The sequence below is a fragment of the Nematolebias whitei genome, chromosome 13, assembly GCF_014905685.2.
Source record: "Nematolebias whitei isolate Nwh7 chromosome 13, NemWhi1, whole genome shotgun sequence".
Taxonomy (NCBI): domain Eukaryota; kingdom Metazoa; phylum Chordata; class Actinopteri; order Cyprinodontiformes; family Rivulidae; genus Nematolebias; species Nematolebias whitei.
In genome coordinates this window covers 18243048-18255516 of record NC_056510.1, presented here as the reverse complement: position 1 = coordinate 18255516, position 12469 = coordinate 18243048, and the positions used below count along the sequence as shown (strand labels likewise).

The 12469-nt window shown below is 39.9% G+C and overlaps 1 protein-coding gene across 2 annotated transcripts in view; it reads left to right on the top strand.

Annotated features, from left to right (window-relative positions):
• The window catches only part of igf2bp2a (insulin-like growth factor 2 mRNA binding protein 2a), a 61244-nt gene that overhangs the window by 23935 nt on the left and 24840 nt on the right, over positions 1-12469 (top strand). For both annotated transcript variants that reach the window (XM_037686924.1, XM_037686923.1), the window contains exon 3: positions 10675-10723. In XM_037686924.1, coding sequence (XP_037542852.1) covers positions 10675-10723 — 49 coding nt within the window. The remainder of the gene's footprint in view (positions 1-10674; positions 10724-12469) is intronic.

Below are 12469 nucleotides of genomic sequence, written 5' to 3'. Positions count from 1 at the left end.
GTTCAGAACACACACACACATTTTACTTCTTTTTTCTTTCCACTGCTACTGCTCACTAGTTGCATCATTAAATTTTTAACATTCACTCTCATAATCAAATAAAAAGCTAAAATTTATTCCATCGTGTTGCTCTAGTCTGCATGCGGATATGAGTTCTGCTTTCTTTGGTGTGTTTATTTTGGTTGGGGGCAAAAAGGAACAAGTCGTTGTGGAAAATGCTTCCCTCATGTAAATGCTTTTATTTCTGCTCCGCAACTTTTGCACCTTTGAGGAACACTGGATACAGTAGGGCAAAACAAACGGACTTCATCCAAAAAGTGGGGGACACGGGAACTTTAAAAGGATGAGCAGGGAGGTGGATATCCTCCTGGTAGAGAGGGGGTCTCCACCTGAATATTGTTGACTTGTCACTTCCTCGCTGAGATTTCAGGGCGTTTATACGATTAAGAGCTTAAGGACCAAACCAGAAATTGGGTTAATTCAGATTAGTCGAATCTGTTGTCAGTGGAAACGGACCACCAACTTTGTTCATCGACCTACCTGAATAATGAACCGTGTTACACATAAATGTTTTTTAATATAAATAAAGGAAGAGATGATCATGATTTTTTCCCATGACTCTGCATTCTTATGCTCTGTTAGCAAAATAGTTCATAAACTACTGGACGGTTTTAATGAAACTGTCAAAACTTAATAATTGGATGTGAATCTATAACTAACTACCTTTTAGAAACAACCGCCTTCAAGATGGCTGCCACAGCTAAACCGCCGGACTGAGCTAATACAAAAATGTCTCTAACTCAGTTAATCTTCCAGATACTGAGCTCAGATTTGGTGTGGTAGTAGCTGAGAGTCATCCCCAACACATGCATTGATAATGATATTGTATGAAATTGAGCATAAATTTAAGTGTTTGACCAAAATGAGCAAAACATAACATGACCTTGGTGTAAAACACTACGGTGGGGGAAACATATTCCTCCCAGGAATGCTCTCCCTTCAATTTAAAATATTTTTACCTTGTCCCTGTGTTTTTTAACTTATGGTGTGCTATATACCCACTGTGGGACAACTAAATGTGCTCTAGGAGTTTCTTATGTAAACACAAATGTATTTTTTATTATGATTTTATCTTATGAGGCCTTTAAACATCATTTATATGTCCAACCTGCTTTGACTGGATGTCAGTGAACGTCTCGCAGTGCAGCCGAGGAAGGGAGTCCCACCCTCTCTGAACAGCTGCACAGACCCACAGTGAGGCTTCCACAAATCAAACAACTCCCACGAATGAGTCTCACGTAGAAAGCAGCACCTGAACGACAACGTTAGTTTTTGTCCGTTTACCTGTCGTTTCCTCCTTCCCTGCCTCCGTTTGTCCGTCAACGCTCCGACGGGATGCTTCTCAGTGCAGTCAGCTCATGTTACAAAAACCCAACCGTTTTTTCACACCCAGACAGGAACACCGCTCCATTCTAAAGCCCATTATTTCCCCCTAAAATTAAATAAATTTGGTTTTGCTCAGGAAAAACAAAAATCTGTTTTTCTATTGCTTTTTTCCTCCCGTAGAGTATTATACCCCTGACGAAGAGCTTGAAAGATCCAACAACAACAAAAAACAGGATATTTTCATCAGTTCAAAAGCAGTTTTTGTTGTGAGAATTTATTTTTCACAGGATGAAAGATGAGCAGACCTCCAACACAATACTATTCAGATAGATTATGAAATGAAACCCTTTGCGGTCATAAATCACACAGAGTGCGAGCGATTATGCACCTATCATCAAGCTCGTATTACCTGTGTTGCATGTGAACTTTGGAAGGATCCCCGACGTCTCCTGCTCCTGCTGTAAGTGCAGCAGAACACCATCACGTTAACATTTACAGCTTCTGTGAGGTTATTAACTGCTTCTACAGCTTCAACTTGGATGATCAAACCAACAAAACAAAAATATAATCTAATCCCTAGCATCATTTCGAAGAATACATATCGCCCATCCTATTTTGAGTTTTAGGCTGAGCTTATGCCGAGAAATGATGGAAAGCATTTTGTTCATGATCTCACACAGTACCTTGAAATGTGCTCAGAGCGTATATAGTTTTATCAAACAAAATATTTAGGACCATATGTGTACAAATGAGTTATAGCCGTGTTTATGTTGGGCAGTTTTTGTATTTGGAGTGGCCATCTTGAATTGGATTTACTCCAAACGTTAATCAACTACAGATGTGCATCCACTGATTACATTCTGAGAGTTTCAGGAAAATCCTCCTAGTGGTTTAGGAAATATTTTGCTAACAGACAGAAAAGATTGATGACAAAGGTTAATGCCAGGTTTTAAGCGAGCATATCGTGCAACGACTTATGCTTGAAGCATGGGTTAATGCACAGTCACTAATACACCAGATATAAACCTAATGTTGGTACGGTCTGCTGATGTAAAATCATTTTTGTGCGTGCTGTGGTGGCCATTTTGAATTGGGTTCATTCCAAAAGTTGTAGATGTATTTTCAACTGTTTAAAATGTGATAATGGAGAACAAAACATTGCCAAGTAGTGTTTTCATTTCACCTATACTTCTCATATCATTATTAGGAATTGTATTTATTTATTTTTTTTTTTTTTTGTGTATCATACAAATTGCACTTTTAGCACATTATTAATCATTTACTTAAAAAAGGTAATTTACTGTTTGGGTGAGAGTTAGATGAAGCAACAAGCTGTTGCAGGTCTGATCCTCTTTGAGGGAGGAGAATAAAAAAGACGGACAAATGAGACAGGTGTGGCAGACAAACAGAAAATTTGCTAAACAACGAAAGGTACCGCAGACACAGGATACCTAAAAGTAGGGGGGGAAAGTAAATAAAAATTTACGGAAACTAAAAAAAAAAAAGGCTGGTGAAACAGGAGAGGAGCTCTGGTGGACAGACTGACTGACAAAAGACAAAAGAAGGAAAGACGAGACTTTGTTTACACAATCGGAGGCCGATGTGACGCAAGTCAACGGAGGAAGCAACAAAGGCAGAAAGTAAATGAATCACAGACGACGAAACTCGTTAAAAAGGAAGCAAAAACTTTACGGGAAGGACACATTTTCTTGAGCAAATGTGTATAACCTACTGCCACGGCACCTCACCGCGTGCAGGTGGATGCAGTAAATATTAGCTTTTCAAATGAACATGGCCGCCCTGAGATATTTAAAGGCAGAAATTGAGAGGATGTCTTTTTTCTCTTGGCAGGCTGCTCCAAACCAGCAGCAGACAGCTCGGTCCCAGTCGACAAATATGAAGTAACTTCAGTTTGTAGCTTCTGGGGCGTCAGGTTCAACCGAAATGCTAACAAACTGGATGCTAGCATCTGCTTTATTGCATTTTTTTTGTTGCGGTGTTTCTCCACGATCATGCAGCGCGTGCAGCTGACGTTCGAAACCCAAAAGGCTGCAGACAGACAGCAGCGCATGTGGCAGGGTGGCATGTACTGCGGGCCTCTCCCTGCATCGGAGACACATGGAAAGACCGAAAGCGGTGGAGTTCTGGTTAGCCGGCGGCCACAAGCGCGCAGAAAATGAGACCTTAACGGATTTTCGACAGGCAGTGTCACATTTTCCGCAGCTTGTCACTTCAGAGCGCTTCTTTTTGTGTTTGAGAGTCGAAGGCCAAGAGTTTCTTGGAGGAATGCGTATCACCTGCCGCCTTTCATGACTAAGTTTTAAGATAAGAACTTTATTGATCCTGCAGGAAATTGTTAGATTAGGTTCATCTCATGTATTGTGACCATTTTGGTCAAACCTTGAAAATAACATTTTGTGCTATCTCAGGCGATATTTTGACACCTGTTAGTGCTTAGAGCAGGGGTGCAGTAGGAATAGTAATACAAGTAGTAAGTATTTTAGTATCCATCCATCCATCCATCCATTTTCTTTACCCGTTTATTCCATTTTGGGTCACGGGGGTCGCTGGTGCCCATGTCCAGCAATCACTGTGCGAGGGGCGGGGTACACCCTGGACGGGTCGCAAGTCCATCACAGGGACACATAGAGACAAACGAGACAAACAACCTTTCACTCTCTCACTCACACCTAGGGACAATTTAGAGTTACCAATCAGCCTAACATGCATGTTTTTGGACTGTGGGAGGAAACCGGAGTACCCGGAGAAAACCCACGCATGCACGGAGAGAACATGCAAACTCCACCCAGAAAGGCCCCTGGACCGGGGTTTGAACCAAGGACCTGCTCGCTGAGAGGCAGCAGCTCTACCAGTTGTGCCACCGTGCTGCCGTATTTTAGTATATATGTATATATATATATTATATATATAAGGCCCTTCCCACACTTACAATATTCTAAACAACGTTTCTAAACTTAAACGCTCTAAAAGTGCACAGAATGTCAGGATTACTCTGCCTCCGGCTGCACTTTCAGCCATGCCCACTTCAGAGCAGAGATCAGCTGATCAGCTGCAGGAGGCAGCTTCTCCCACAGCTGTGGGCTGCACGCAGGTGCTAAATAATTTAAAATAATTTATTTTAAATAAAAATCCCATGCCGATCGTGCGGCTCATCTATCAATCAACCATTGTGTGTCATGTCCAATCATACTTTGAAAAACCATGATAGAGCGAGTCCATAAAAAACGAACCGCGTAGTAGCGAGGATCTACTGTACTATTAAAATGGCCACGTCAAAGTGATCTACCTACTATTAGGCCCCGTTTACATGAGAACAACCTCTGGAAACGTTAGTGTTTTTTACAATGTTTGTTGGGGGTAATAAACAAAAAATTAGCAGGTTTACATGAAAAACGCTGTAGTTTCCGTGTAATTCGGGTTGCCAGATAAGAAATTATGAACTATAGTACTGTCACTTTAAATCAATAGTATTTTGACCTAAACTATCATATGTGCTGAATAAAGATATTCTAAGATGAGGTGTGTGCTGTGTTTGTTGAAAATGTGCGCAGAAAAGGACGGGGTAAATAAGACATTTTGATTTTATCTGGCAACCCTCATACATACAGCACCTTAGAGTATGTGTTTGTGATGACTGCCAGCTACTACCACACCCAATTTTAGCTCATTATCTGTAGAAGTCATTGAGTTATAGTTATTTTTGTGTTGACTAGGGTCAGTAGTTTAAGAGATATTTTGCTAACAGACAAACAAGGTTTACCAGTACTACAAATGTTAATATTGCAGTGTATTGAGCTGGATGTTAATGACAATAATGAGCTACCACCACACCAAACTTTACCTCAGTATTTGTAGAATGGGTCGAGTTATAACCATTTTATGTTAAGTTCAGTTGGCTGTGGCAGCCATCTTGAATTAAATTTAGCTTAAACAGTTAAATTGGTTGTAGATGTTTAATCAATGACTACTTCCTGAAAGTTTCATTAAACCCTGGTCAGTGGATCATTAGAATTTTTGCTAACAGACAGAGCTGATTCCACGTTTTAATGACTGCGATCAGTTAACGCTTACAATACAAGCTGGGTATCAATCTAATTTATTACGTAGATCCTCTGCATTTAAAAAGATGCTGCATCGCAGAGCATCACACTGCATCAAAATTACATTCGGAGTAATCACGGCAGAAATTGGACCCTTGGAGTTTGGAGGCCGTTTACGCAGACAACGCTGAATAAAAAGAGCTTTCTGTTTCTGCATACAGCAGCTCGGATGCCAACGTTTGAGGCCGTTTACAGGTTTTTCAGTTGGCTAAAAATGTTTTTTTTTAGCAATTGGCTGCGTTTGCTTGCCATGTGGTTGTTTACTACGTGGGAATAGGTGACGTGTTTTGCTCGTGTTTGGATTCTGGTTGCCAGAAGCGCTCTTTCATCGAGCCACTTGCTACAAACCACCGTCGGTGACAGAAAGCTTCCAGGCCACCGTATGGTGTCGTTTTGAACCTGCTGTTTGTCTCTGTTGTTTGTTTGAAGTATGTATGGTTCTCCATTGACAAATCGCTGTAATTTTGATTCAGAAACACTTGTTCCACTTTAAAATAGTGTTGTTGTTTTTTTTTTAATTAATGTTTTTGCCTGTGTCTTGTGTGTTTGTGTGTCGTTGTATGTACATTTACAACCAATTAACTGATTCCGATTCAAGATGGCTGCCATAGCGGTTGACCTTTAAAACACAAAAATAGTCATAATTGAGTCTTTTTACAGATATTGAACTTGGTGTGGTAGTAGCTGAGGCTGATACTCTAATGCTAATGTGCTAAATATATGTCGTAGGATTTTTGTGTAAAAATTTGATATTAAATATTTGGAGTCCAATCTCTTTGTCTGTTAGCAAAGTATCTCATAAACCACTGAGCAGAATTTAATGATACTTTAAGGAAAACATCATTAAACAGACCTCAGCAAATGTTTAAACTTTGGAGCCGATCCAATTAAAAATGTCCACAAAAGCCAACTGACATATGGAAACACAAAAATGACTATAATTTAGTCAGATTGGCAGCTATTGGAATACAATTTGTTGGGGTTGTAGCTAAGAATCATTTACAACACATGCTTGAAGTGCTACACAATGCACTAGATCTTTGCTTAATACTTTAGCAGCTACTGTTGGATTCAACCCGGTTCGTCTGTTCGCAGAATATTTCATGAACCACTTGATGGATTTAAATGAAACTTTCAAGAAATACTCATTGAATGGACTTATATGACTGATTAACTTTTCAAGTGAATCCAATTTAAGATGAGCAATGTAGTTCATTGATTTTAGCCAACACAAAAACGGCTTTTACTCAATTATACAGATATAGAGCTAAAATGTGATGTGGTAGTAGCTGAGTCTTCCCAAACATATACTCTGAGTGGCAATTTTGCAATGTTTCCTGAGATTGCACATTTAGCTTATTTCAAGGTTTGACCAAATCAGTTCTTTTTTTTAACACAAGATGATCTTAGTTTAAATCTTAGACATGAAAGTTGTTTATTCTTTCAAGGAATTATTGGTCTGAAGACTAAAAATGTGTCAAAGTTGAGCAAACGGTTTCCTTTGAATTTAATATTACTTATCTGTATTTGGTAAAACTAATGCAAGAGTGCGGAGCAGATGTCCACATGAATCCTCATTCTGTCCTTGAGCAGCTCAGTCAGAACGACTCGTTAATTTATTTCTTACCGACAGCACAATTGTCTTTTTTATCTGCTGGGGGCGGGGAAAAAAAATCAGATCTGCAAACTTTTGCACTTTTTCTGTATTTAGCAAGACAAACTTTGATGGAGGAGTTTGTGTCTGAGCATGTGGATCCAAGGTGGAGGAGGAACAAAGCATGTTACTTTTTCAAACTGAAAGTCTCCCATTATTGTTGCTTCTTGTTCCATTTCCTCTTCTACTTCGGTTCTACACATCCTTTGCTTTGGTCTGGCGTGTGAAGCATTGTCTGAAGCGCTCGTTCTTTTGAGAAGCTCAGCCGTCGGCGCAGATCTCACCTTGATGTAGTTGTTAACAGCTCGTGGTTACGGGTGGTTTGTGTGGCGTTGCTGTCGGAGCCGACGCACTCGCAGGAGGTCGTTGAGCTCTGGGGCTGAAAAGGAGCAGGAATACAAGGACTCTGTCTGACTCTGACTCTGTTTTGTTGGACACATTGTATTTTCTAAAGATATTAAGTGCTTGTTACCTTGACAATGTAGTTTAGTCCTTTCTTGCAGTTTTGGATTAAAAAGTAAATGTGTGTGAATTGAATAAACTGGAATGATTTCTCAGAATTCAAATCTAAAGCAGTTTTTTTTTTTTTTACAGTAGATAACTCAGTCTGTGGAAAAACCATCGACTTGGTTTGCAGGATGTGTGTTTTCTTGTTGAATACACCCCTCATAGTGATGATATTACATAATGACACGGTCGGTGTGTCAACATCTGTAACCTTGCGGGGGTCCTAAATAATAACAAATATTACAGATGTATAATTAGTGCCGTGGAAAAATAAAACTGAACTTGTGGATTAGTATGGTTTTCGATGGTTTCTTTCAGGCCTAGTTTAAAGAAAATCATCACACCTTGTTAAATGCGTTGGTTAGATCCTTTTGAAGTTGGGTTTTGTTATAATGTTACAAACTATTAATACCATCTCCATTTAGAGAGTGTTTAATTCTAACCAGATTGACAAGCTAATGACGAGTCCGAGTGTGGCCATTTCCATAACAGATTGTTGCCATCTTAAATCAACGTCACTCTCAAGTATTTCATATCGGGTAATATAAACAGGACTTTCTAAACCTGCACACTGTCGTTAATTATGCTTCACACAAATATTTCAGAAATATTAAGTTATTCCTGCAGACGTACCCCAGGCTGCACCGAAAGAGTTGTTCGAAATGTAAAGCAAAATTGAGGACGATGGAAAGGTTTGTAAAGTAGCGTTTACACCTGTGGCAATTTTAGCCTCTTTTTGGGGGTTCTCAAGCATGGCTAAATTTTAACTCAGCATCCTTGAAAAATTAAGAAACCATCATTGGGATTTTGTAAGAAATCTCAGTTCTTAAACCTTAGATTCACCAGAATATTGAATAAATTTGGAATAAATAATATTCTTAAACATCCATCCATCCATTATCTTTACCCGCTTATTCCATTTTGGGTCACGGGGGTCGCTGGTGCCCATGTCCAGCAATCACTGTGCGAGGGGCGGGGTACACCCTGGACGGGTCGCAAGTCCTTCACAGGGCCACATAGAGACAAACGAGACAAACAACCATTCACTCTCTCACTCACACCTAGGGACAATTTAGAGTTACCAATCAGCCTAACATGCATGTTTTTGGTCTGTGGGAGGAAACCGGAGCACCCGGAGAAAACCCACACATGCACGGAGAGAACATGCAAACTCCACCCAGAAAGGCCCCTGGACCGGGGTTTGAACCAAGGACCTGCTCGCTGAGAGGCAGCAGCTCTACCAGTTGTGCCACCGTGCTGCCCATATTCTTAAACAGGCCAGTAAAATCTGATATTTTTTTTACGAATCGGATCCTCAACGCCACTTGTCAATCAATCCAGTAGGCTTGTCAGGAACTGACCAATCAGTGATCTCGGTTTGTCCCAAAGGTAAACGCCTTACCTGCAGAAACTGCACCTCCTTTTCCTCCTTCAACATTTCGCTAGTTAGTGACGGCAGTTGTCGGAGGGAGGGGGGGCTCTATTCACATAAGGAGAGCTGTTGGTCAGGCTACTTCTTGTTGTGTCCTGCTCTCTAAAATAGTTATTGAATCAAGCATTTACTTATGTAGGTAAACATATATGTTTAGCAACATGTTAAAATACACCAGAATGCAGGAAATGACATCTACTTTATTCAAAATTTTATGGGTGAGGACCCCCAGACCCCCCCACCAGTGTGTCCATCCCCACATAACAAATGCTTCTGATGCCAATGACCACCATGGTGTTCAAGCCAAGAGCTATTATAAGCACTGGGGGCTAAGCACCCCTGAAGGGCTTATTCTAGAATCACCCCTGGTTTAGATGAAGTGTGGAAACAGAGTTGCTCATGCTTTTCAGAGTAAATAAACATTTGCGCTCACCTGCGCTCTTGTTCTTACTTCAGCTACACCATTTTATTCCACTCAGGAGTCCACATTTTTCTCTACACTCGTAGGTGGCAATGATTTTGTAACTGTTTATCTAAAAGCCAAGAAGAAGAATTAAAGTGAACAATTTCTCACCGGGAATTAGATGTTGATTTATGCATTATCCAAATGCTGGTGACAGGAAGTCTCCTCACTATTTCCACTTTTGTCTTTTAGCTTGTGAATCCAATCAGAATTAACCTTTATTTTGCCTAACTGGATTTTTCAAAGCCTTTTCACCAAACTACTCTGCAAAAGATGATAAATGGACTATTATAATGAATATCACCATTTGAGCCAATCAGGCTACTCATAAAGTGTTTCACAACACAATTTGTGTCCTCGTTTACCCGTTCACACATTCATACATCCCTCTACTACATCTCCACAAGCTAATCTGAATAAAAAGAGACTAATCTGTGCTTTAGATTACATGTATACACTGATGGGGCACACTGGAGGCAATGAGGGGTTCAGTGTCTTGCCCAGGGAGGACACTTCAGCATGTGCCTGCATAGTTGTGGAATCAAACCTCCAGCTCTTATGTTGGAGGAATACAGCTCTAACCACTGATCCACCGCCGGAAGAGTTGAACTATAGCTTTAAGAGTGAATTTTAGATGTTAACTCAATAAATTCAGTCTGTTTTATTATGCCAATTCACCACAAAAGTTATGTCAGAGATTTATACAGAAGGAAACAAAAATCTAAACAATACATTTTGAGATTCTGCACCCACGGTGGTTTTATTAGTTTGGTGCTGCCAGTAGTCACTGAGTGCTGTATAATAAATGCTATCGCACCAATATTTGCCTCAACTCTTCTGTAGCAGCCCTCTGATGGGTGCTGCAGTCTGTTTCCCTTTATGTGAAATGCATGTGCATACTTCATAATACAGGTCTGTCAGGTCTGATTCGAGATTTCTGCCCCCAGCAGGTCAAGTTGTTGTAGTTTTGCTCTCCAGCTGCTGACATTGCAAATGTGCAACCAGTCTAAATTTAGCTGGCTTTGCCGTTAACAGATTACTGTAAGTGTGTCTACGTTTGTGGTTCAGGTCCGTTAAAGTCACTCCATCTGTGTGTCTCTCATCTCTGCAGGAGTCGGAAGATCCAGATCCGGAACATTCCCCCTCATCTGCAGTGGGAGGTCAGTTGTTTATAAGTGTGTGTGTGACAGCGATGCCCAGTTGAACAGTACCAGGCAGTGCATGAACCAATTTCCTGCCAATGAGTCACCAGCCTTTGTAGTGTAGTCCAAAGTGTTTGTGAGCACGTGTTTATGTCAGTGTTTGTTACCGTGTGGATGACACGGTGTCTGCGTGTCAGCATCTGTAACCTTGCAGGGGTCTGAGATGTTTTCTTTCTGTGTGAGAGTGTCTGTCTTCATTCCTGCGAACACTCCCATTTATATCTGCATGTTCTCCAAATGCTACAGGGGAACTCACAACATTTCTCCTGGGAATTAAAATGATCAACATCAGTAGAGGGGAAAAAAAAAAACTTGTTTGACAGATCAGGACGAGCTGCCAGATTGCATTTTCTAATGCACCAATGCAAGGTAGCAGGTTCAAACCAAACACATTGATGGATTTTTCTATTCCACTTGCCTATAAATGTTCTCAGCGCGACTTCAAATTAATTTAAATCCTTCCGTTTTACAAAGATTGTAGTTTAAACTTCAACCCACAGTCAAAGTTTAGTTGAAGGAGCATGTGGAGCAGCTGTTGCTGAAGCGATAAACCCTTCAGAAGGTTATTCCACCATGTGTCAACCTGCCCTGCAGCAGGACAGCTTTCATTTGCATGATAAAGGCACACACACATATGAAGAAAAGTAGCACCAGAAAAAATTACAGTGAAATACAACGCTTTAGTTGTGCACGCCTTGCAGAAAAACTACAAGATCTGCATGCTTTTTCACATGGACTGATGAAAATGTTACGAAATCCCACAAGAAAAATGTAAAACAAATAATTATATTTGATCCGCATGTGTTAATTCAACATATGAAGTTCATGAGGTTTTTCTGTAAGTAACTGCATCCAGATATTTACTATTTAAGCCTATGATTATTATTTAATATTTAATGTTCCCATATGAAAAATATTTGCTACCAAAAGTTCGGAAGCTGCACCAAATTTAATTTGTGTCGTTTAATTTTTAACATTTTATTTGGAGACAGTGTACAAACTTTGAGCAGTAAAGGAACACGCTGCTAATTTGATTAAATAGCAAAAATTTTGGAAAAATAGAAACGGCAGACTAACAAAAACCTTAGTTTTTTTAAAGAAAATTTGTAATCTTTATATACCGATACATGTAAATTAAACCAAGCATGTCTATAACAGCTACTAGATTTAAATATTCAGCACAGATTGAGCATCAGTAGAAAAGTTACCACATTTTTCGCCTTATAAGTTGCACCTTTTTGCATAAATTTGCAAGTTCTGCGACTTATACGGCGAAGCGACATATTTATGTTTTTTTTCCATTTTATTAGACATATTTGGTAAAACACCACTTGTCCAAGAAAATAAAGCTTGTGTCTAAAACTTAAAACCTCTGTGACAAACAGTTCCTACACATTCAAAAAATTAGAAGAAACCATGTTATTACTAAAGAAATTAGGCATATTAAACATGATTTTACCCCATTTTATCACCTAACTGGCATATTTTTGTTTGGAACTTGGTGTGGCAAAAGAGAAACAGGCAGTGACGTCAATGCGGGACTCTCAGGGCTTTGTTCATACAAACTCTGTCTCTTCTTTGTCTCTGATCGTGATTTAGAATAATCTAAAGAGACATCAGATTCTTTACTGCTGTTTGTAGCAGTGCTTATGCAGGTGTTCCTCTTTGCTGTCACTTCCTGTGTATATCTCAACTACTATTCAT